This window comes from Protopterus annectens, chromosome 7.part0 (genome assembly GCF_019279795.1).
Source record: "Protopterus annectens isolate FY-2018-M chromosome 7.part0, PAN1.0, whole genome shotgun sequence".
Taxonomy (NCBI): domain Eukaryota; kingdom Metazoa; phylum Chordata; order Ceratodontiformes; family Protopteridae; genus Protopterus; species Protopterus annectens.
In genome coordinates, this window is record NC_056739.1 from 1,006,332,160 (window position 1) to 1,006,360,050 (window position 27,891).

Genomic DNA, 27,891 nt, shown 5'->3' on the forward strand with positions numbered 1-27,891 from the left:
TCGCCCTATCCCCTGAAGCGGTTCCACCCGAAGGTGGTGCAGGGCCAATGGAGGAGGAGGTCCCAGGCTGGGCCCCAGACATGCTGGTACCCGGTACCATGGCCAGCTGAGGCAGGGCAGGTGGGTCCGCTAGGACTTGCCTTCCCATATGAGCTATGGTGTTGCCATTTTTGGACAGATATCAGTTAGTAATAGTCAACACCATTCAGGATTAGTTATAACAGCATGCATAGGTATTCCCATTAAACCAAGACACCAGATTTACAACAGTTGCAGGATGAGCAGAACACATGCATATATGGGACAACAATGGCCATTACAACAGCATGCAGGTTTCACTGATGGCAACAGGCCACCAATATGGGAGTATAATAACATGCCACATGCATAGAACCAAATGTGAATATTTATAAACCAATAGGACATATGTCCCAACAAAAGACTGGAGTGTACACGTACTCATTTAGGTGTGTAATTAGATTATTGTTGCACATATGGTGGGGGTGCAAGAGAGAGGTCTATTAACAACTAATATATCCCTGTAGTTTTCACAACTTTCTTAGTCACTGCAGTGATCTGTCCCTTACATGTATTATTATACTACCCAATGCTCTTACTTTGTACAATGGTATGTTTGTAGATTAGTATATATATGGACTGTGTCTTATGTATAGTCTACACCTATTACCTGTTTTAGCTGTTGAGAAAATATTTTTAACACTACCTGACAAATTCTACACATACTCACAGATTCCATGCTTATAGACAAGTATATGAGTGAACTGTGTTGTACCTACAGTCTACACCTCTTACCTGTTATAGCTGTGGGGAAAATCTTTGTTAACAATACCTGACATTCTACATATACTCCCAGATTCCATGCTTGCAGACACGTATATGGGTAAACTTTGTTGTAACTACAGTCTACACATCTTACCTGTTATAGTTGTGGAGAAATATTTGTTAACACTATCTGACAAATACTACACATACTCCCAGATTCCATGTTGATGTTATACACATACCCAACAATGCATTATTGTTCACACTATGCTCAAGGCTTGACAGGATGCAGGTGTTAATGTGACATATTTTGGAATAGCTGACATACACTTTGGGTGAGATGCTACAATGACAAGTTTTCTTTCATATACATTCTCTTTTTATGTTCAAGTCTCACTATCCATTATATGTCAGTATAAGCTGCCTACATTTCTTGGATCATCTCACTGATTTGTCAGGGGAACAGGTTACCGGGCAGCGGATATGGGCCATTTATCTGGACATACTGGACAGATCAGAACAGTTGAGGGGTATGACTATGCATACAGCTTACTACCTGAACATTCTATCAAAGTCTGTACAGTTGGGTCTAATTATGCTTACAGATTTCCCTCTGAAGATTCTCACAAACTCTGTACAGTTGTGAGGTATGATTATGCATACAACTTATTACCACTCCCCAGATTCAAACCACTGCTGTGTGTGGTAAAAATATTACAGCTGACATCACAGTACACTGTGCTATCAGGGAATTGATCTGAAGCATTCCATTTGTTTCTAAGTCTCCCTCAGTTATTCTATATGACTGACCTCTTGGGACTTCCAACATTGTTATACTGAACTTCCTATACATTTTAACTGCGTTCAACAGTGTGGGTAAGACTGCGTAATACAACAGTACTATTTATAGAATGCAGCACTACAACAACGTATGAAAGCAGAATGTACACAAGCACTCCAGGGGTTATACTTTTATTCACAAGTTATTACACCTTTATTTCCACACAACCTATTTGACAGCCTTCCTGCCATATTGTCTGGTTTATTCAGTACATCCCATACACAATACATTTTCATACTAGTACAACATTTTCTAGAACTGTTATATTTTTTTCTTATGACAGTACATGCAGGATTATTACTAACCTGCCTCTCAACACAGCCTTTGTAGCCTAGCAGTATGGGCTTTCTGGTTTGCAACCCACTCATCTGCAGCTGTCAGAGCAATACAGTGATATTTAGCCATTATGTATCCATAGTATACACAAGCTAGGCAATCATTATCTATGTAGTAGAATGGGTACTTAGTGCTGGGGCATCAGCCATCTGCCTTGATTCTTGGATCCCCTGCTCCAAGAGTTTACCCCTCCATCACTTCAGGTCAGCATGGTGATGCCTGACCTGCTCACCAGTCCGGGGGATACCAGTGGCACTGGTGAGGTCATGGGTGAGACTGTCCCAAGCCTCCACATTATACTGAGAGCCCTGGTACTGCCCTGCAGTACTCTCTCCTCATGGTGTTTTATCAGGAGCCATGTCATGAATCTGGACTCCTGGGTGCCCCAGCACTGCGCTCTAAATCGAGTGCCTTCCCCAACTCCAGCCATTCTGCCTACAACAGGGAGCTGCAACCACTTATGGGAATTATTGGCACCTGAGGGGTTTAAATACACCCTATTTCCCACACTTTCCCATGATTGGATGGTTTTGAAAAGGCTAAGCTAAGGGCACACCTGCTTACCTAATATTGGCATTGCTTAAAGGGGTATACCACTGGGCAGAATGATTTAGTCATCCTGCACATTGCTTACACCACGTAAACTGAGCTATGCAATGCTTAGTCTTACTTAATATTTAATTAGCATTATATTTTCCTTTTGATATTGATTTATTATTTGTTACATGTTATATCTGTGTCTGGTATCTGTGATTCATGTGCATGTACACTGTATGGGGTCCTGGGGACTTCAACACTTCATTACCATAACAACTCACACCTGGCCTTACTGCAGTATTCCAGTTCATATTTATGTTATGTAGCAGGTTATACAACATCACACTGTACATGGATTCATTTCACATGTTCAGTTTGATTTTCCTATGGTGAGGATTTGTTTGTTGAAACCTCAATCCTCAGAAATGCTATGATGGGTCAGTGGTTAACTACTGTGACTGTAGTGTGCAGGGTCCTGGATTTGAGCCTTGCAGAGGCTGTTTATTTTATTGCTGGTCAGGACATGGGCCATTGGATACAGAGTGATTAAGGCACTTTAAAGCAGTTGTAAGCAGGTTTGCGTGGATTTGCGCTGAGGTAAGCACTGCTAACTTCCGGTTACAATTTCTTATACTCAGCTTCTAAATTGCTTAGTCTATATAGGCAGTGCTTACCCCCACGAAAACACACTTAAACACTCTTAACCTGGTTTTTAAGGACAGAATAAGAGAACATCTTTATAACAGTCAAATTAAATCTGAATGTAACGCACTGTCAAAACATATCACAAGTTTAGGAGAAGAACATAGTTTTAGCTTCAGAGTCATAGATGTCATTAAACCAAGTATTAGAGAAAGTGATATTTGAAATTTTACAGAAAGTAGGGAAGTTAACTGAATTATTGCTATGAGAGCAGACACAGGGGCTCAGTGAAAGAGCATCTATAAAACCCCTTTTAAAAAGTAGGAGAATAAATAAATAAAAAGTTTTATATTATATATATATTTTTAAATATGTAATCATTTATACAAGGTGAATATATGAATATATTTTGTTCTTGATTATATGTATATATTGTTTTTATTTTGTAAAGCGTATTTATATTTATTTGTGCTTTATGGCTTTACCACAATTGCTTAGACAGACGTTTGTCTCTGATTGGATACAAGAAGTTTGAATTTGCTTATATAGGATATTATATGTTTAACTGTTTTAAGGTCTGATGAAGCTATTAAGCGAAAGCACTTACCTATACTTTTACTTTGAATAAATTCTATGTTATACTAAGCTGATCGAGTGCCTGGTTGTTTCGTTACCATACTGGACTGTGGTTTATCTATTTTATCTGTTTTTGGTATCAAGACATTTATCTCATTCTAAAAGTACATATTCATTAATACATAAGGTTTTTATTTTGGCCCAAACTGAGTTAATAACCCCCCCATCTTGGCAATATACATTTATTTCGCCAATTTTAAAACCTAATAAAGATCCAACTAGATGTTCTTCATATCGGCCCATCTCATTACTTAATGTTAATTATAAAATGTTTATGAGTATTTTTGCTGATAGATTGAAGACAATCATTCCCGGCATTATAGATATAGATCAGACAGGCTTCATTGTAAATAGAAATACTTTTGATAATATAAGAAGAACTTTAACATTAATAGATTTTGCAAATAGGTAAAAGAAAGATTTAACACTTATTAGTCTTGATATAAGTTCAGCATTTGATTCAGTAAGTTGGGACTATCTGTTTACCTTAATGAAGTGCACAAACTTCTCAGATGCATTTGTAAATCTAATTGAGCATTTATACAAAGGAACGTTGGCTTATATTAAGGTAGGAACATATGTTTCACAAAAATACCCATTCTTAAAGGTACAAAACAAGGATGTCCACTTTCTCCACTATTATTCACTTTAGTAATGGAGCCTTGGGCTAATTTGATCAGAAACAGTACTGACATAGAGGGTTTTGAAATAGATGAAAATACAACATCCAAAATTCAAATTTTGCAGATGATGTTCTAATTACATCAGCAGGATCTAATTCTTCTATGCAGTCTCTATTTGATAAAATGATGAATTTTAAAAGTATTTCTGGTTTAATATTCAATGAAGAAAAACTAAAATACTACCTATATATACACAAAAAATATTCTCATTAGTGATTTTACTAAATATGTACCCAATTCAGGTCAGATAACTTATTTAGGTATAATACTATCTAAAGATATTAAATCTATTATATATAATAATTATAATACCTGTTTTCTTAATATACAAAATCTTTTAATACCTGGAATAATATGTTTTTACTATGGAGGAGAGACTTACAATTATTAAAATGATAATATTCCCCAAGATTTTATACTTAATACAATCAATAATACTTCCACCTACAAAAATAATTATCAAGAAACTGAATACACTAATGTTAAATTTCCTATGGGCACCTAATAGACCTAGGATTGCATTAAAGAAACATACTAATAGCTGGTCTCAAGGGGGTATTTCTTTTCCAGACTTTAATTTATATACTATCTCTTCTATTGTAAAAGTTATTACTTTATTAATAGATCAGTCATATGTCGCAAAATGGAAAGATTATTGGGAGCTAATTGGTATGCACGTCATGAAAATCTCCTTAACACATAAAATATGATTGTAAATAACTCCATGTTATGGTTACTAAAGGAATTTTGTACTTCACCTATTACACCTAAACATATGGTTTGTTACCCATTAAATATTATTATTAGCTATCGTAACTTTATATTCATGCACCCTAAGTATAGGGAATGGAATTTTATTATATTCCCTATAATGTATACTCAGGGTATGCTTTTGTCTTCTACTTCTGAAGGAACTCATTTAGCTATAGATAATGATCTAAAGTACTGGTATCAGTTGATATCTGATAATAAAGTTAAAAATCTAGATTTCTTAAAACAAGAATTTGATCTAAGAGAAACTTGCTGGTTAGAGGTTCAGATCTTTAGACAACATCTCATTAATAAAATAGATCTAATGTCTATAAAAGTTAAAGAATCTATTCCAACACTGATTGATTACTTGATATTAAATTTACAACATAAAGTTTCTGATAAAGGTAAACTTTCATACATACATAAAATTATCAGACAAGTTTTACAGTGTAGATTCATACTGGAATAATTTCACTTCTATTAATGGGGACCCACCAAATCAACAAGATAAACAATATATATTGGAATCTGCTTATAGAACTACGTCTTCCATTGTCTGGAGACTATACATGGAAATTTTTACATAGATCTTTTTATACACCTTTGATGATGAATAAAATAAATAATAAAGATAATTTATGTAAGAGATGTAATGTAGAAATTAATGCTGACTGGGCTCATATGTTTTATGACTGTATAAAATTGAAAGAATACTGGAAGTCAATTAATGAATTTTGCAGGCTCTTTTACAGATAATTTCATTATTTCTAAATCTCTTATATTATTCAACACACCTGTACCTCAAAGTGTTAAAAAGGTTAAGCTTCCCTTGTTATGATCTATTCTAGCAGTGGCTAGGAAAATAATAACTAGAAATTGGATTTCAGATACACCTCCTTCGTTCAATGAATTTAAAAATGTTATGAATATAGTGTGCCATATGGAAATAAACACAATTAGGACAAGAACAAATAGAAAAACATCTTATTATATTGTATGGGATAATTTACAAAATTTGTTAAAAAAATTCTAATTTCAATAGCATGGTAATTTAGTTTAATTAATTGATCTGATTGTAGTGGATGTCTTTGTAAATACTTTAGTTGTTTTGTTGAATATTATAATAATACCTATTTTTAATTACTTGTATAAAATTGTTATGATATTTCTCTTATATGTTAAAACAATAAACCTGTTTTGAAAAAAAAGACATTTATCTCATGGAGTACATCTCTCCTGTGCTTATCTATATTTTTATTTGTTTTGTACTCCTTTGGGACATGGCAGATTTACAAGATAGGATCGTTGAGCTGGACTATAATCCACCTGTGAGTGGTGATATCAGTAAGAACCTCTCGGAGTGGTTTCAAACATATCTTCTGATGGATAGGAATATCCTCCTTCAGTACAATGAAAATTCCACAGAGGAAGTGCCGAATGGCTTTTCAGAGGAGATAGAGGGACTACAACAGCTTGTTGAGGAGATAGAATATGATTTCTTGAAGCTTAAACCACTGCAAGCATGACAATACCACTTCGAAACATGTTTAGCAAGGAAGATCGTTCCACGTGGGTTATGAGTTTTTAAAATGCCCGCACAAGGCACCCGATACCCAGAACTTTTAGCTCATTGGCAGCAGCTTAACTTAGAGGTAAGCACAAGCTACATGAAACTTTTAATTGAGTTCTTCAGACCTGAGGAACTCAGGCCGAAGGAATCACTTCATGTTAAACAAGAATTAATGATTAATGAATATCCAGAGATTATTGTTAATTCCCTACTTGAAAGTATGCTAGATGGTGTTGTCGCATTCAAACGCAAAATCCTTCAACAAAAGAAGGATAACATTTTGAGAGACACTAATGACTTTATATCTGGCCATGTCTTCACGTGGCCTAGGAATAGACAGCCAGTTGGACATTCCAATGTGAAGAATATGCATGTAACAGAGAATATTAGGAATGCTTCTATGAATTTAGGAGAGAATTCTGATGTTGAGAGTGTAATTACTCATGTATTAAGTGACAGTAATGTTGCCAGTGTTATTGGGGAGAAATCCCCTGTAGATAAGAATTTGTATCCAACTGTTACAATTCAAAAAATATTGGTCAATAGTAACAGTGAAGAAGGTGTTAATGCTGCTAATCAAGAGAAGTAATTAGACCCAAGACCAATGGGAACATGACTACTACCCCAAGTAAAACTAAGCAAAGTGGTGATACTTCAAAAAACTATTATTTTCCGTTACCCATAAACATAGATAGGGATATGAGGAGAGGAAGGTCAGTAAGCCAAGAGTGTCAGAAACGGAAGTTATCTGGGGAAAGAAACCCAAATCAATCTATCAAAAATATGTGGGGCAATATGGAGAGACAATGATTTGTAACATCTCCAGTTATGTTCTAATGGAAGAAGAGTGCTTCGTTTTGAATAAAGGGCTTAACTCTATCCCTACTTGTGAGAGCAATGTCTCAGACATTATTTTAGATTTAAAAGTGTTCTGCATAAACATCATGTTAAAATTAAAGTTTGGTAATAATACTCAAGAACAATGTTATCCCTTTAGAAAATTAAGCACTTATGTTCCATAAAATCACCCCATAGTAGATGCATATTTAAAACATACAGAAGATGAATTATATAAATGTTATCATAGTAGGGGCAGCTCTAAGAAATTTAACAAGAGTAGAAACAACTTGAATTACAGAGAAGGAGAAGCACTTAGAAAATTACAAAGAAATGAAATGATAGCAATTAGACCTGCAGATAAAGGAACTCCCATTGTCATAATGGATCATGAGCAATATGTTGAAGCTATGGAGAGGATGTTATCTGATAATAAGTTCTATAGTCATATTACTGTAATGCAAATGCATCAAATTAGCACCATGTTATCAGATAATTTAAAAAGTGAACTTTATTCCTGTGAATCCCATAGATACCTACAGGTAGAGAATTCTTTGAGCCCTCTTATACAGGCTTACCAAAGGTCCATAAGTCATACAGAAGGATTTAGAGTGTTGAAGAAAATGAAATGTTCCCAGGGGTAATCATATGTACACGGAACAGAATGCAGATTCCACACAAATAGAGCAGGTCGGTAATGAAACCCTTTCACTGAGTGACAGAAGCCTTCACCATCGAGTTATCTTCACTAGTATGTTGAGTGGTTTTCCTCACAAATTTGCTAACGATGGAAGCACAGCAAGAAACCGTATATTTGAAATGATATGAAATAGTCTCTCAGCTGTATCACTACATGGCCAACTCTGGATATACACAAATAAATCTGAGCGAAAGAGATACTCTTACTCCTACAATACAATGCAACTATTCACTGCACTATCAGATTTTATTCAAAAGTGAGAATGAATTATTATATCAGGCAGAGGAATGATGAAGAAGGTCTGCTACAAGACTGCTTAAATAAATAAATAACATTAAATAAAATGCTGTATGACAGGCTCTTCATTTCTCAGACATACACACTGGGAAAATATCATTTCTGGGTGAATGTAGAAGTCTTAAAATATACAAGAACTGATATACCTAGCACACTGTTGGGGTAGTGTGGAAGAAGTTAGTAGCTACAAACCAAACCTTGTGACATTGAATATCTAAGTATCACTGCATATAGTTGAAAGACAAAATATTGTACACGCATAATTGCAGGCTTATTTAATACTAAAATAAATAATCATATGTAATATAACTCACCAATATATGTTATAAGCATATCTCAATGGTCAAGAAAATGCATACAAAAGCACAGTTTAATGTGGGAAGGATTCACATGCAAAACCTTCTGCTGTCTTATATATGAATTATGTTGATGCACAAGAATGAAGAAACAGCAATGCAATCAAAGAGTGACATTTTGTAGCAATGGAATCAAAGGACAACATTTTGTCAGCTTATGCCATTACACAAGCCTCACCATTTAGACTGTGTTATATTATACGTATAATGTTCAAGACTGTACAGACAGGAACCGACAGAAATACATACCTCCAATGGCATACTATCAATGCAGCTGATTAAACAAGCCCTTACATTTAGTGACTGTCTATAAATAAGATATCAGCTAAGCAGGCTTTACTGTGCGTTGATGGGTTTGTAATGTCATAGAGGAAATACTTGCCATTAGATCCTCTATAAATATTTAAATTATATAGGACATTTAAAGCAGGGAGATATCTGTATAGTGGAGGTATCCAAGCCCTTGCCTTATTCTGCAATGGCTCTTAAACTAGATATTAATGTCATACCTCTGGACCCCACAGCACAGAAAATATGGATAAAGTCGAAAATAATGGCGGAGGGTAAGACCCACTAATAGGACTGATTTTAAATACTGGCCTCACAGACTTAGAAAGCTGCTAGGATAATAGGACTTCTGTTAGCATGCATTTTCTAAAAGGATATTAAGTCTAAAACTTGTGTATGATACTATTTAGTCATTTCATTCTAAATGATTTTCCAAAAAAAACACATTTTATGAGGAAGAGACAACAATATAAGGCAAAAATCTAGACATTCTGTGAAAATCTGGACAGATGAGAGGTAAGAGTAGCACAGTGATAAAAACAAAACATTTAATGGTGAGCTCATTGTGAATGTATGCAAGAAACTAACAGTAAGGTGTACGTTCCCTCCATCACAGATGTTCTTTATATGGTGTGTATAAGAAGTGAAATATATATAGAACAGATACCAAATATTGGGTACCATCTAAATGATATAATCTCAGTAAATTAAAGAGAAAGCTTACAGTTAAACTGCAAAAGTCTGAACTAGTCACTGTGGCTGATTACATCATCTGGACAGGTTTAATACTAAATTATTATATTGAATTATCACACCATTAATAAATATGCTAATGGACAGCACTGACCTGCACTGGTATTACTACTATAAAAATATGTCCAGGGAAAACACTATTCCTCCCACTTAACAAGAGGTATAGTGATGGCTATTTTCACTTTTACACCTCTAGTCAGCCTACAGAAATTTAAACAATGCCTACATATAGTATTATTTTGGTTACAAATGACTATTACAGAATTTTCTCCTGTTAGACAAATACTATTATTTAATTTAGCTCCTCTGAGATGAATAGCTGAACAGAGTTAACTGAAACAATGTACAGAGGATTATTATCAGGTCTTCAGTCATAACAAGACTACAATCTTCTCAATAAATGGATGCCAAGAAATACTCATCTATGTTAACAGAAATACCAGTATCAGTATTAACATATGCACACACACACACACACACACACACACACACACACACACACACACACACACACACACACACACACACATGCACACACACGCTTTCACACACACACACACGCACACATATACAGACACACACGTGCACACACACACACACACACACACACACACACACACACACACACACACACACACACGCACACACACACACACACACACACACACACACACACACACACACACACACACACACACACACACACACACACACACACACGCACACACACGCGCGCATGCGAGCGCGTTCATACACACACTCAGACACATATGCACTTGGAAGGTGTGTTGTGAAACTGAAGGTGTCCACGAACATTCATAAAGATTTAAGATTAATTATTTGAGATATATAATTACTATATAAAATGTTTATATTTATTGACTAATAATATGCTGTGTAGAGACAATCTGTTTACCAAACAGGATGAAAACTAAACAGTGCACAGCATTTAGAGTCTCATATACTTGCATTTTGGAATAAAACATAATTAAATCAAGCATGTGATATACTTGTATTCCCATATGGCCAGTCTGTTATGCATGCAAAATATAAACATGTGTCCTTCATGTGTGTCAAACCACCAATCTTTAGATTTGAAATGTACTCTTCTGACAAAACACACAAATTGCTGAGGAGTAGCTTTGATACTGATGTTAGTTGTGTTTGTCACACCAGTGTAATGAATAACAACTTCTCTCCAAATCAGGAGATTCTATCGTCAAATCTGCTTTGCAAAAGTAATGCCTCAGACCTATTCTGTCACAGGGTGGACTAAAGTGAATGTATATTAAAATAGCATCAGATAACTTATATGATGTAAATCATACCTTTTAACACATAAAAACAGCCTTAATTACCTTACAAAGACCTTAGTTAGCACTGCAGTACATTGTTATTATGTATATGCATATGGACATATTGCTTTAAGGAATGACAACTGGACAGGCACAAACAACAGAAAGAAATGTCACTTTTTTCCTGCTATATGATTTACATAAAACAACAGTAGTTCCCGTTTTTATTAATAGGCTAACTTTTGTTTCTCCATGGATATCCACCTTAAAGTTGACACTGACTGATGCTGAATACATTACAAAGTTGGAACATAAACTAGCCGTGATTGTACATACCATTAAACGAGACATTGCGAATGTACTTGAGTAATTTCTTTCCTCCAGCTTGTTCCATCTCTGGGCACACTCCAGGGTAATCTGGGCAGAGATCTCTCTGCATGTTATGCAAAGCATGGGCCATGGCATACACAGCATCAATTACAAGTGGAACTTTACTTTCCTGCTCGTAGACTGCGTCTTTTCCTATTCTCTCTTGACCTGAAAATATAACCAACAGAATGAAATGTAATTAAGCTGTGGCAACATACATTAAAACCGACAAGAATTTTGCTGCATCTCGTAAACATCATAATCATGGAAAGAAATCAAACAGCTTAAAATGTTTTCAGTCGTAAAGGACTTTTGGTAATGGAAACAGTGACACAAGAATTTGCAGTGCTTTTCTCAAAGTTTCCTGACTGTTTATATAGCCATATTGCACAACATTTTATTCAAAATCATATTCCTATTCTAGACAAGCAGGCTCTTGCAAAATAAAAGCATGGATACTTCTACTGCCTTAGATTGTATGCATTTGACAGACAAAAGGCATAATACATTTTATCACACATGACATTATTCATAAACAATCTTTCCTCACTTTTCATATTTGTTGCATCTCTCACAGTGCATCAGTATTCAAAAAAGTCTCTACACATTCTGTTTCCAACCCCTGACACGTTTATGAAAGCCTTTCCAAAGCAGGTCATTGCTTATTGTTTTCCTGTCTTTCTTAATTTAGTTACTCACTACCCTCTGTTGTCAACCTTTACCAACATGGATTTTCATTTTATGGGTAGTTCCCACAAGAGATACCCACCCAGAAATGCCAGATCTGAACATGAAAGTCTACCTGAGCTACACAATATACTCAGTTAAGCTGAACTGCACTTTGTCAAACTGATTTCCTTAATGTTTTCAGGTATTTTATTTTACCTATTGAAATTTGTTGACCAGGGTAGAGTGCTAATCCATTTGGGCTATTATCAGGCATGCCAAGATTACAGTAAGAAAGTAAAAGAATGGCATAAAAAGTGCACTAAAAGTAGTAAAACCTGATCAACATTTGTAGGTAAAATCATGCTAAATAGAAGTAGAAAAATAAAATACTATAACAAATAAACAATGAAAAAGCTGAAGCAATAATTATGTTATATTAGTATTATGGTATATATAGATTCACTTTATGAAATATCGAATTTCAGTATCTCGAGACTATAAAACCAAACACTCACAATCCCGAAACCCCAAAACTGCGTCTGTCAAAAAACCTACACCACCTACCTCCTGACACTCCAATGAACCAAAAAAAAAAAAAAAAACACACAAACACAACAAAACAAACACACATACCTACCTTTCCTATAAGTATGGGGCAAGGCACCCTACACACCCCATGTGGGGGGGTTGCACCCCCACACCCCCACTACTTATATATACTAAATCCAAAGTTGCACTAAAAAACAAAATACAGAAAACCCACCACCACACATTCTACACCCCTTTGCACAAACAGACTTCACACTCTTACCTATCTACCCTAACCCACACCTAAAACTCCCCAACACACTCACATACACACTAACCCTCCCCAAAGCCCTTAAAAAACATTACACTTACATAACACACCATCATTACTGTGGGTTCAACATTTCCAGGTTCGATATTCACCAGTTTAACACAACTGCAGATTTCAGTATTTTGAGATTCCAAAGTGAACCCATATATATATATATATATATATGTATGTATATTTATATATATATATATATATATGTATATATATATATATATATATATATATATATATATATATATATATATACACACACACTCATATATATATACATATACATATATATAGGTCTACTTCTAAATCTTGAAAGCTCATAATCTTGAAATTCAAAATACGGAAACCTCAAAATACTGAATTTCAGAATATTTAAAAAAGCTATAGGATACTAACACTTATTATACTCCAGCAGAAGTACATAGAGAAAGAAATAAAATACAAAGCATATTAGTTTTCTCCAACTATTAGCAGGGGGGGCAAGCCCCCCTGCATCCCTCACCATGCTACTTAAATATATCAATTCCAAGATTGCACTTTACTACACTAAGATGAGTTATGTTGCTATAAAACAAATTAAAAGGGAACATGACTAAGGTTACAACAGGCAGTCATGAAGCACATAATGGTATGTTTATCATTTTATTCTGTGGAGTGTGATCTCAGAGTTGATATATTTAATTAGCAGGGGGTGTGGGGGTGCAGTGTGGCTTGCCCCCCCTGCTTATAGTTGGAGAAGAGTAATATGTTTTGTTATGTAGTTGTGTTGGAATATTGTAAGTGTTGCTGTACTCTGTTTTTTCAATATTATAAAATTCAGTATTTTGAACTTTCAAGCTTTTGGCTTTCAAGATTTAGAAGGACACACACACACACACACACACACACACACACATATATGTGTGTGTGTGTGTGTGTGTGTGTGTGTGTGTGTGTGTGTGTGTGTGTGTGTGTGCGTGTGTGTGTGTGTGTCACTTTTTAGCAAAAAGTTGTCCATAAGGTCTTTGTTGTGCCTTTCAGTAAAGTAAATCCTTTTTGGAGGGAGGAAAGAAAGAAAGAAAGAAGAATGAAAGAAAGAACACTTTTCACTTCCTTTGTGGTATGTTTAAGGCTCCACCAGATGCAGGAGAGTGTCTGAATTGTTTTCAGATTGTGATGTAGGGATTCTAAATGTTCAGACCCAGTGTTGGGTACATAAGCTCCTGGACTTATTGGGGAACGTGCACAGCTGATAAGATGAAGTTTAAAAAGAATGAAAATTAGAGTTCTTATAGTAGTATTAGGTTAACGGGCCTTATGAGCTGTATTAATACGGATTAGTTATCCCAACTGAGTATCAAACCCAGCACCATGTGTTTTTAAGGTAAGCACCTTAACCATTCGGCCAGCCTCCTTTTGCGATGCTTTTTACTTCATATGACTGTAATCTACACATTTTGTTTGAAATTGCTTGCACAGGTGGCAGAAGTTTATTTCAAGATGCTGCTATTTAGGGCAATCCTTATCTTTTTAAGCAAATATAATTCATTAAAACAATTGCATCCTCCTCTTCTGTGCAGAGAAAATAATAATTTTTGACCAAAACAGAAATTTTGCTAACTGTTACCTTGATTGTGAGTCATATTGATTATTTAGTTGGTGTTCAAGCCACATTACTGCAGGAAATAAAGAGTTTGATGGAATCTGTATTAAGTCTTAAATGCCAGTTTTAAGTGAATTAGTTTTTGGATGAAAGAGAATGACAGTGGATTTTTTTTATTTTTTATTTTAGAAATATGTTCAGCTGAAGGGGTCATTGTGAGGGAAGGTCCTTCTTTAACTGATTTATTTTAATTATTGAGTAGAAGGGGAAACTTCTTTATATAACCATTTCAGCTACATGCAACACAAATGGAAGATGAGGTTCATAGGTTCATAGGTTCATAGGTAGGTACTAGGCTATCGGCCCAAGGGCCTACGTAAGCCTAGCCAGCATGGTACCATAGCTTATGCCACCCAAGAAAGTTATTTTTCTGTGCCACTGTCCAGCAGAGACACAGAAGTGATCCACAGGGTGTATTTCTTATTTCCCATCCACTCATCAAGATTTTTCTTGAAGAGTGCTAATGAAGAATTTTGCTTGACATAGATGGGTAGCTTGTTCCAGAGTATAGGAAGTCTCTGGGACAGGAATCTATCCCTCAAGCATGTCCTGTTTATTGTGGTGACAAGGTTTAGGTCCCTAGAGCATGTAGTTCGGAGGGATTGGGATTTCTTTAGGTGTAGCATGTCCAACAGCTCTGGGTTTGACATAGCTTTATATGTTAGGCAGAGATCACTTCGGAGTAGGCGATGTGCTACGGAGTAAAGCTGGAGTTTTTTGAGGTGGTCAGTGTAGGGCATTTGCTTGAGGCCAGTAATCCTCTTTGTGAGGTACTTCTGTGACCTTTCCAGTTGCTGCAGATGTCTTGTGAGGTACATTCCAAAAGGGGCATTGTACTCTATAATGGGTCTAATGAGTGACGAGTAGAGGGGAACAATGACCTCTTTTTTCCTGGATGAGAACCCTTTTATGATGAGGTGTGCCATGTATAAGGACTTCCTGACTACTGTGGTGATGTCACTATCAAAGAAGAGACTACTGTCCACCTGGGTCCCAAGGTCTCTTATCACGCATTCGGTGTTAAGTAGATTGCTGCCTATGTGGTAGTTCATGGGTACAGAGTTTTTACCAAAGGGGATGACACTGCACTTTTTGGCATTGAGCTTGAGGCCATGGCTCTGACACTAGGCATCTGTCTCAGTGAGGCCCTTCTGTATAATGTCCACATCATTTGTGGACTTAACTATGGCTCCTAGTTTGCAGTCATCTGTGAACTTCGTTAGCCAGAGGCCTTCTGTGTTACCCTGTACTTCAGAGAAGTAGATACCAAACAGGAGAGGTCCCAGGATGGAACCCTGTGGTACTCCACTTGTCACTGCTTTGAGGTCAGATTTGGAGTCTGCAACTTTTACAGTGTGAGTTCTGTCAGTGAGCCAGTTGGCAACCCATCTTGTGACATAGGGATTTATACCTAGTTTAGTGAGTTTAGCTATAATTCCAGAATGGGGGATGGTGTCGAAAGCCTTGGCGAGGTCAAGATAGGCTGTGTGAACCACCTTACCCTCATCCACGGCTTTGGTGGCTGCCTCAAAGAAGTCAATCAGGTTCAGGAGGCATGATCTACCTTTCACAAACCCGAACTGGGTGGGATCCAGAGTTTGGAGGTTAATCTGTGATTAATTTATTCATGAAAAATGAGAATAAAATCTGTAATAAAATTGATCCTTTGGGTGTACAAATAGAGACCAGAGCTATGAGACAGTTAAGAGCCTCTTTCACTTTAAAAATTGTACGAAAAGTATGAGACAGACTGAAGATTTATGACTGATACCAGTACAGAAGATATTAGATGGTGAAAAAGCAGATCATAGTAAAATAAATTGAAGGCATTGTTTAGGTCAAGAAAAATGGATCCAGTTATATTCCCTTTTCAGTCTTAGAAAGAATACCATTTATAATGGTGTACAGGACAGAGAAAAGTGTTTTTTTATGAACAGAATTATGTGGGTGACAAGACAGCTGTGGATATTTTTATACAGTTAATTAAATTGCAGGTATATGAACTTTTCATGATGCTTGCTTAATAAAAGAAAAAAAAGAAAATGAACTGCAGTTATTTGCTGCTTTGTGGATGAGGGATTTTGAGGAAAAGGTTCTTAAACTCATTTACAGATGTCTATCACAAAATTGTTGCAGACTCAAAGGTTATAGATTTGTAGCAGGGAGTATGTGTTCCTTTCATAACTTAGTTAACCAGGTTAGTAGACTATCCTTGCTTGGAGACACATGAGAGAGAATTTGATCTAGTAAAGTTTTAATTTCTTTTCATATTAATTGGGTAGGAGGAAAATGGTTACTGGTTGTAAATGATAGATGGGATGATTTTTTAAAGAAGATATCTGGGAAAGGAGACAAAGAGGTGATGGAAATAGATACTGTTTTATTGTTTTTGAGATATGAGAGAGGCCTATTATTTCATTAACTAATTTTCAGAAATATTCGGGATGTTTAGCTACACTATTTTGTTGGGAATGGAGGAAAGTAGATGTGTATTTTTTGAATGCCATCTTATAGATTCATAGATAAGTACTAGGCTAGCTGCCCAAGTGGGTCATGTTAAGCCCAACCAATTTTCCCCAAAGGTGATTGTGAAGGCTGCCAGCTTAGCTAGATAGAAATTTTTAGATAAGTCTATGCCATTTGTAAATATTAATATAATCCACAGGCTTGGATTACAAATGTAAAGAGAATTATATGTTATGATTAAGATATATGTTGTACTGAACTTCAGAAATGTAACCACAGTGTATACTCTGCTGGAAGAAAGCTGATAAGTCAAGCATTGTATGACTGTTTGATCTCAAGCTAGGAGGCAGGATGTCTGGGCCAGGAAATTCTATTTTTGTCTTGATTTAAGAGATAATTACTAAAGTTATACATGTCTAATGTGTCTTATTGCTGTGGCTTCCCAGCCAGGTGCGGCATAGTAAGAAATGTAAATTTTGAGTTTCTGTTAGCCTGGGAACTATAGAAGTGTCAAGAATGATGCAATGTGAAATGAGTCAGCAGTACTCTATCAATTTAAGACATTCTCAGAGAGCGAGATAATTAAGCATTTTGGATTTTGACTGAAGACATCAACTCACCAGCACTCTACCTTTGCTCTGTAAGTAATATATTTATTTAGAACAGTGATTTCTCTTAGAGATTGATAGAAATAACCAGATTAGTCTAGCCATTTTCTATATTTATGTCAGACTATTCTACATTATTATTTTAAAGCATTTCCTGTGATTTCTGAACTCTGTAATGTCATTGTGTTGAAGTAATAAGCATTGTCTTGTGTTTTTCTTATTTATTATTAAATTTTTTAAAACCTTTCAACTGTGGCTATTTTGTGTAGAGATAATTTAAGCTTTTAGAGTACATTGTATGTATTTGATGATAATGTCCAAGCCACTCCAATAGCTTTAGCCCTGGGTCACACTTACTATTTGGATAACAGTAATATTGCACAGTGAAATTGGTCACCCTTTGGTAAGGGCCTAGTCTGGAGAGAAAGGGGCATAGCTACAGAACCTGTGCCAGCCTGATCCAGGAGTGTCTGTGTGTTGTATGTAACTCATATCTCAAAGTGTGTGTGTGTCAGCTACTTGGGCAGGGACATGAAGCACTGGTTGGACAGAGAGGGCACTGAAGGTTTTGACTTGACTACTCATCTGGGATTTGAACCCTATAGCTGTGCCAGTGGGGAGTCTTATTGCGGATCTGGAGAGAAAGGGAGAAACTAGCCCCAGACTGACTGTGATTTCTCTGTGTTTTTAAGGGAAATTGTACTTCACTGTGTGTGTTCTTGTTATTCTTCACAATGTGGATGCCCCTCACTGGTGTTAGTGGTGAAGATTGAGGCCCCTTGATTACTGGGCCAGTGCTTGGGCATTACAGTGATTATCAAATGATATATCTTGTGTCTGTGAAGAAAAAACCTCAACCATTACACTGAACCCCGTTAAATAGATTATATGTCTCTTGTGTCAGGAGTGTGGATTTTTCTTTAGTTGAGCAAAGTTGAGTTATAGAGTTTTAGGTTCATAGGTTCATAGGTAGGTACTAGGCTATCATCCCTGGGGCCTATACAAGCCCAGCCAAAAAGGTACCGTGGCTTTTGCCACCCAAGAAAATTATTTTCCTATGTCACTGTCAAGCAGAGCCACAACGTTGATCCCTGGGGTGAATTTCCTATTTCCCATCCAATCATCAAGATTTTTCTTAAAGAGTGCTAATGAGGAGCTTTGTTTGATATAGATAGGTAGTTTATTCCAGAGTATGGGAAGTCTCTGGGACAGGAATCGATCCCTCTGGCATGTTCTGTTTATTGTGGTGACAAGGTTTAGGCCCCTAGAGTGTGTAGCTCAGAAGGATTGGGATTTCTTTAAGTGGAGCATGTCCAACAGCTCCGGGTTTGACATAGCTTTGTATGTTAGGCAGAGATCACCTCTGAGTAGGCGATATGCGATGGAGTAAAGCTGGAGTTTTTTGAGATGATCTGCATAGGGCATCTGTTTGAGGCTAGTAATCCTCTTTGTGAGTTATTTCTGTGGCCTTTCCAGTTGCTGTAGATGTCTTGTGAGGTACATACCAAAAGGGGCGTTGTACTCTATAATGGGTCTAATGAGTGATGAGTAGAGTGGAACAATGACCTCTTTTTTTCTGGATAAAAATGAGGTGTGCCACATAAAAGAATTTCCTGACTACTGTGGCAATGTGATTATCTAAGGAGAGACTACTGACCACCTGTGTCCCAAAGTCTCTTATTACACTTTTGGTGTTAAGTATACTACCACCTATGTTGTAGTTCATGGGTACAGAGTTTTTTACCAAAGGGGATGACAATGCACTTTTTGGCATTGAGCTTGAGGCCATGGCTTTGACACCAGGCATCTGTCTCAGTGAGGCCCTTTTGTATGATTTTAGTAAATCATTTAGTACTTTTGTGAACCTTAGTTTGGAATTAGTTTTATAAAGTTGGAAGTAAGGAAATATTTATTTGTTCTTGCCTTTTAAGATTATTTAAGTAATTCATAGGTTAGGTACAAGTGTATTTCAGAAGGTTCAGTGTAAGGTAAAACTTTGGACCCTTCGGTAAACTTCAGTGTAAGGTAAAACTGTGGACCCATCAGTAAACTCTTTATTTTTGTAACTCTGGGTAGGTGTATCCAGACAGAAGAAAATCAGGTTTGGAAGAATTTTATTGTGGACTACACTTCTTGAGAAGGTTATGGAAGAGAGTCGACAAGTGAGGAAAGCAAATCCATTCAGTCAGTAGTACTGCTCCTAGCCCAGAGGCAGGAAAATGGCTAAACTCAGCACTCAAAGAAAACTACCATACAAATACCCAAGGATAGCCCTGAATGTACAAGGGAAGAAAAAGGCATGAGGGGTGGCAGTTGGGGGGCAGGATGCAGAATAACACTGCAATAGTTATGTAGTCCATAATAAAGTAAAAATAAGCAGGAGTTTTTCAAGGTGCAAAAGCCAGCATGCATCTGACAGAGCTGATACCAAGTATCACAAGCATGATGTGACAACCTACTACTATCTGTCACTTACGTCCACATGGCCACTAGTTGGCTAGTCTAAGGGACTGAAAGACCTTTGTGACATCATGAACAGGCAGCTTATAGTCACTCTGTTCTTGTCCAGTCTGGTGATTGTCGAATCTTTATAACATATTTCCATGTGTAGCTGATTTTTGGGCGTTATGGATTTTGGCCTTATTTCTCTGACTCTTTATCTTGCTTTTTTTCTGTACTTCTCTTGCCTTTCATATCTACCTCACTTACTAACTTTAACAAATTATTTTCGTTCACTCTTCATTCTTCTCCTCCTCTCTTCCTTCTTGTCCACTGTTTGAATTTTTCCACTCTGGTATTTGTTTTATGAGTGAGTAATAAACTCCCGCACTTCTAACATACCAGTATCTTCAATGTTTCATGATATTGTATGTATCTTGTTTTAATAATAGTATATCTGTATTATTATACATCACGTGTATTAATATTTATATTTCTGTATTTGCAGTCTGATATTCATCTTCCTGTACTTATATGCATTCCTGTTCTTTTGTTTGTAGAGATTTTCTCCCTGGACATCCACTGAAAACTGATACAGATAGTAAGCTTATTACAAAGTAGATACCATGCCCAGGGATGCTGCTATCAATGCAGTATTTCGTAGAAATGTATGGATAAAGTTACAGAATTTTCCTGATGATATTAAAACTCAGTTGCAAAGTGCTCCCCTTGATGGAAACCTTTTATTAGGCAATTCTTCACCAGGAATATTAAAGACACTGGAAGAAAAAGGTATGTTGATGCAAGGAGTAAAAAAATACTATTGTTTTATCTCCTATTCCTAGCCATTGAGGAAATGATCTATCTTCTCTTGGAAACAAAGAAAATAATCTAAAACCAAATCATAAACACAGGAGCCAACAGTCCTGAACAGGAATATATCACATCCAATGAAGTTAACAATACTTTATTATTCAACAGTTAGCTTAGAGCATTTGTCCTACCTGAGACTTCATCGAAACAAACTTCAGAAATCTAATTAAATACTTTCTATAACTTTCAAAGATCACGTGGTTTCAGTCAAGTCACATGAGAAGCAAAATTAAAAAAGTAATTTACAGGGCACAGTGCAATGAATGTGATGCATTTTATGTGGGCAAGACTGTAAATAAACTTAAGCATAGGATTTCATGTCATCAGGCAGAAATCCACTCTGGATGTAACATTAATGCCAAATACCTTGTTCTTCATAAGAGACACACAGGTTTTAAGTTTCAGATATTGGATCGCATAGACATGGGTGGTCTTGAAGGAGGCATCTTGAATATTCTAGAGAAACATGAACTCATGTGACAATAAAAGCTGAACTCTTTTAGGAAGCCTGGACTAAATTATTACTGTTCACTTAAAAGTGGACTGGAACTTAGAAAATTGCCACATTGTTTACATGACTAATTTTATTTTATTTTATTCTTTCAGTTGGTTATAAATCCCATGTTAAATCAGTTTTAATTTAAGTGTATATATTGTTTCCATCATCATACATTTTTTTCTTTTTCTTGTTCTTTTTTCCACTTTATTCAAAATGAGGGGTAATAACAATACTAAGTACACAATAATATTTTTGTAGATAGTTTTTAGGGTTCTTGTACACAGACCTGAAGAAGTCTAGAAGGATGAAAGCAATCTTGGTTAACAATAGGTTATAGAAATAGAATATGATTTTTTACAACTGATTTTTTGCATGCAAAGCGTATACATATATATTTATATATATATATATATATATATATATATATATATATATATATATATATATATATATATATATATATATATATATATATATATATATATATTTTAGATTGCCAAATGGTGCAAGGTTTATATATTTCCAGCCATGTAGTATATTATCTTGGATAAAATCATACACTTACTAATCTGGTCAAATAAGAGGTACCACATCATTATTAATTTTATTTAAAGTACATAAGGGTTATATTATTATCAGAGCTACTAAGTAGGGCAGGACCAGCTCGAATGTCACACTGATGGGGGAAGGGATGTAAATTTAACATGTGTACCAATAACACTTTGTTTTACAGTACAATAAACCACTCCCTTGCCTGATAAAAAGTATATGTATATATATATATATATATATATATATATATATATATATATATATATATATATAGATATGTATATATATACACACATATATATACACACATATATATTTAGTTAGAACGCTTGTGAGGAAACTATTATCCTGTTATTTTTGTTTTACTTGGATTGCTTGTCTGTGTACTTAAAAGGTTTTTCAACTGGAAACAGAATGCTTACCCTGCTTAGATTACTTTTGAATACTTAGTGATGCTGTACAATACTTCAAGTTATATATTTTTTTGATTTAGGACGAGTTTAAATTTGCTATTTCTACTGACATTATCTGATCTGATTAATATACAGTGATTAACTAGCTCTATCTTCCACGCAGAGAAGTTTCTTACATTGTTTTGTTTTTGGACCCACTGTACTTGTTTAGTGGGTTGTTTGAGACTTTGGGGATACCACAGAGATTACCTTTCTTATGTGAAATAAACATGTATCCTACACTACACAACTGAATACCACTCCAGTGAAAGACAAAGTACAGTAAGCATAGCTAGCACCCCTTGTCTCCTGAACAAATAATAAAATAAATAAGCTTGTATGCAAACACAGAAATTCATGCATAAGGTCAGTTACTGAATATTTTTAAAGAAGAAATTAGAAAACAGCAAGAAAATATACCTATTTTGAACAATGTTTGTTCTTATAATCTTATTACTACAACTGTATCAAGCAGTCTATCACTTATTATAAAGGAACTTTGCATGTGACAAAGTTAGTAAAGTTGCATGATTTTACCACATTTCCCATTAGAATCAAAGCATCTGCAATGTTTACCTGCATCGCTTCCTGTTCTTACATTCAATGCCTACCTAGTCATGTTCATTTTAGTATACCACTATGCCAGTTTAATGTTTCCTTATATAATGACTTCTGCATATTTGAAATCATGTCTGTTGTCTGCACTCACCACAATGTATTTTGTTATCTTCCTTGGAAGCCCAGAGAGACACTAACAAGCTTGATTCATTGACTGGTGAGTCAGAAATGCATTAACAGTAAGGAAGTGGTTTATCTGGACCATAAATATAGTCTTTCTACAGGAAACATCCCTTTACTAAATGGCAACATATCAGCATATCAGTTGGAGAGTATATTAGTCAAGAAAATGTTACAGAAGCAAAAGTGTTCTGCATGTTATCAGATGTGCATGCATGTACATATTTATGTATATACAGTCATGTTGACATGGACGCGCAAACACGCACACACACACACACACACACACACACACACACACACACACACACACACACACACACACACACACACACACACACACACACACACGCACACACACACACACACACACACACACACACACACACACACACACACACACACACACACACACACACACACACACACACACACACACACACACACACACACACACACACACACACACACACACACACACACACACACACACACACACACACACACACACACACACACACACACACACACACACACACACACACACACACACACACACACACACACACACACACACACACACACACACACACACACACACACACACACACACACACACACACACACACACACACACACACACACTAGTATGGAAGGCACCTATTCTTCCTAGTAAATACCTACAGACAGCTACATTTTCTTTTTTTTAATTAAGAAAATAAAACTCTTTTATAGCTAGCTAATGATTTCTATTCATGACATTTGGTCTGGGGGGCATATTTTTCAATAGGAACATTTATCTCCATTCAAAGCCAGTGAATCCAAAATCTTTAACACTAGAGTTATGCATCATTGCTCTGTACTGTAGGCTGGTTAAAATATCAGAAGCATGTACACAGTTATCAAAGATACTGTAATATAATAGTTGGCAGAACCATAAACCTTAAAACTGTTTGTAGAGGAAAAATTAATACATGAGAGAAGTAATACAATTTTTTCATTTCTAGCCAGGAATTCCCTCCTGTTTTTTTTTTTGCAGAGTTTACCTGCATAAGGCACTTTATGGGTATCAGTTTCAAAGCCAGCTATTCGTACATGCCCTCAAGCACTGTTGGTAGAATATTTGCTTTTCAATAAAGTTTTCTCTCTGTATTTAATAAAAATAGTATTCTGTCTCTGGGAACAGTATGATTACTGATGATGATGTCAACAACGTAGAAAATGAAGTAAAATGTTATGACTGCTTTTGGACTTTATCTCAGCTGATGTGGATGGGAAGGCAGAGCGGATACAATGATTAACTATATCAACAAAGCTAATTTTCTTGGGAATTATGATTGTGCTAAAATTATATACATCTATGTTTGTAACATATGCATAAATAAATACTGACAGACACACACACACACACACACACACACACACACACACACACACACACACACACACACACACACACACACACACAGCTAGTTTATTTATTTATTTATAGTCATTTGTTAACCAGGTTGGCCCAACTGAGCCAAAGGCCCATTTTCAATGGAGACCCGAGGAGAAAAGTTCCAATTATAATAATAGACATGCCAAAAACCAGTTATTAATACAAAGACTAAAAATTACATTAGTAATATTGACAAGAAACATTTGCATGAAATGAAATCAACAAAGACAATATATTTATAAATGTTTCAAAAAATCCAGAACAATAGTGGTGGGATAATCCTTGAGTAGAAATATTTACAAGAACCTGATTGTAAACATACTGTAAAGAAGAGCAAGAATGAAAGGCAGATAAAAAGAGATAAAAACTTAAAGTAATCAAAAGTAGAATTTAGGAAGAAATCAGTTAGAGATCAGGTCAGAGCTTGGCAAGGGCAGGATCAGGTCTTAAGAAGGTAGTGTTTGAGTTGTAGCTTGAAATGGAACTTATGGAAAATACTTCTTATTTTAAGTTGAAGGGAGTTCCAGTGTGAGTTACAGAGTATTTATATAGGAACTTACAGACACTTTTTGATGATTGGTAAATGTCAAGAAGATATTTGTCAGATGTACAAGGTTGACGTTTGGGGTTATATTAGAGATGGAGGGACAGGAAGTGGGACTATAAAGAACTGAGTGTGTGATATGCAATTGAGAAAGAAACAATTGTTTAGGAAATTCAGGCCACTGTAATGATTTAAGGATGCGGCAGTGGTGGGATTTGTAAGGGAGATTAGAAGTGACTCTATCTATTTTATTGTATGTTTACTCTAGTTTAGAGAGAAGTGAACACTGAAGGTTAGTAAAAACTGGAGCTGCATACAATAGACAGGGTAATAGAAGAGACAGGGCCAGGGAGGGTTTGGTGGAGGGTGAAAGCAGTTTGTGGTTACAGTACAGGAAACCAGGTTTCTGGTGTTTTTTTTTATGCAGTGATGGCTATGTATGTTGAAAATTCATTGTCAAGTATAACACCAAGTATTTTAGTATGGGGTTCTGGTCTGACAGTGGTATTGTTGAGGGAAGTAACAGAGAAAGTGGATTTGTGTGTTGACAGTGTTTTAGGAAGTAAAAGTAGAAGTCTAGTTTTTTTTTTTGGATTTAGAATTAGTTAATTATCAGTGAGCCAGGCTTCAATGGATGTAAAAGTGTCTTGAGTAAGAGCAAGGAGTTCTGGGATGCTGTGGGCAGTGGTAATAAATGTCGAGTCACTGGCATATTGTAAGAGTGTGGAGAGGTTGGTAGCAGAGCATAAACTGTTAGTAAAAATATTGAACAAGAGAGGACCCAATATAGAGCCTTGGGAGACACTGGTGTTAGCAGGAAGAAACTAGGAGTTGACAGTTTTCCAGCGTATAGATTGTTTTCTATTAGATAAGTAGCTAGAAAACTAGCTTAAAAAGGGGGTGGAGAGATGAAGGTTAGAGAGTTTAGTTATCAGTTTAGAGCGAGAGACAGTATCAAATGCTTTGGAGAGGTCGAGGAATAAGCAGGAAACTAGTAGGTTGCTGTCACAGGCTTCTGCTACTGTTTGGGTGAATGAGAGTAGAGCTGTTAATGTACTGTGGTGGGGTCTGAAGCTGTATTGGGTGGGAGTAAGAAGGTTATTATCTAGCAGGTGTTTAAGTAGACACACTTTTCTAGAATTTTGGAAAGGGGGGAGAGTATAGCAATGGAATGATAGTTGGCTGGGTCAGTGGAGCTTTGTCCTTGTGAAGAGGGATTGTGTAGAAGGATTTCCATACATCTGGGACAAGAGATTCAGTAATAGAACGATTAATAAGGATAGAGACAGGGTAAGAAATAGGATTGGCAGCAATTTTAAGAAAGTAGGAAGGTAGATTGTCAACAGATTGTAAGCAGGGCTTAATTTTATTTAGTTGGGATTTGATGAAGGCAATGGGAACTTATTGTGGGTTAAATGTATTAGAGGGAGAAGGACTGGGATGTAAAGGTAGAGAGTAGACAGTAGAGCTATTTGGAGTTAGTTTTTGGATTGTTTCAATAAAGTCATTATTTAAAAGAGCAGCAGTCTTGGGTTGGGGGTATTACCAGAGTGGAGGATTTTATTTATGGTAGACCAACATTTTTTATGGTTGTTATCTGGCTACTTTGGTTGGAAGCAAAGAAAGTGGTTTGTCTCTGATAACTATTTTTCTACATCTGTTTCTAAGTTCCTTGTAGCTTTGGAGTAAGGGAGGAGTTTTATTTCTGGCCATATTTTTCCAGGCAGCATCCCTCTGATGTGTGATAGAGCATGTTTACTTAAACAGGAAGCACATCTTGATTTTACCCTGATTTTCCTGGAAGGTGTCATGGAGTTTAGTACATCTAGAAATAGAGTATTTAAAGAGGTTAGAGCATTATTAAGGGGGCCGGGTTAAGGAAGGACCAGTTTATGTTGGACAAAGTGAAGATGAAATTGTCTGGATTGAAATGAGTCAGATCATGACATTCTCTGTAAAGGTGTTCTTTGGGAAGGTGCTGGGAGTATCTATGGATATAAATACGGAAATGGTCACTTAGAGAGTTAGAGATAATGCTGGGATTATGGTAGAGACAAGGATCAGAAGTAAGGATCCAGTCTATTATAGATCATGAAGTAGAGCTTCTGTTGTACCCGGTAGGGGAAGATATTAGTTGGTGGAAGCCATACAGATTGAGACTATGAGTATGAGATGAGGAAGAAAGAGTGGTCCAATCTCTATTTATGTCACCAAGTATAATGGTTTCATAAGGAACATTTAGGGTGAGGCAGGAGAGAAAATTTTCAAGGATAGGGATGTTGTCCCCTAGGGGGATGTAGATGGATACAATGGCAAATTTTTCATAGGGATTAAGATGACAGTTTACTATTAGTATTTCAGTAGGAGCAAAGCTAGGTATGGAAAGTGATAGTGGAGAGAGAGTAAGTTGAATGGAGTAGAGGATAGCAACACCTCCATGTC

The 27,891-nt window shown here is 36.1% G+C and overlaps 1 protein-coding gene across 1 annotated transcript in view; it reads right to left on the reverse strand.

Annotated features, from left to right (window-relative positions):
* Window positions 1-27,891, reverse strand: part of GRM7 (glutamate metabotropic receptor 7) — a 3,543,572-nt gene that overhangs the window by 1,151,712 nt on the left and 2,363,969 nt on the right. Inside the window, exon 6 of the mRNA XM_044077567.1 lies at window positions 11,644-11,844. Within this exon, the coding sequence (XP_043933502.1) occupies window positions 11,644-11,844 (201 nt within the window). The remainder of the gene's footprint in view (window positions 1-11,643; window positions 11,845-27,891) is intronic.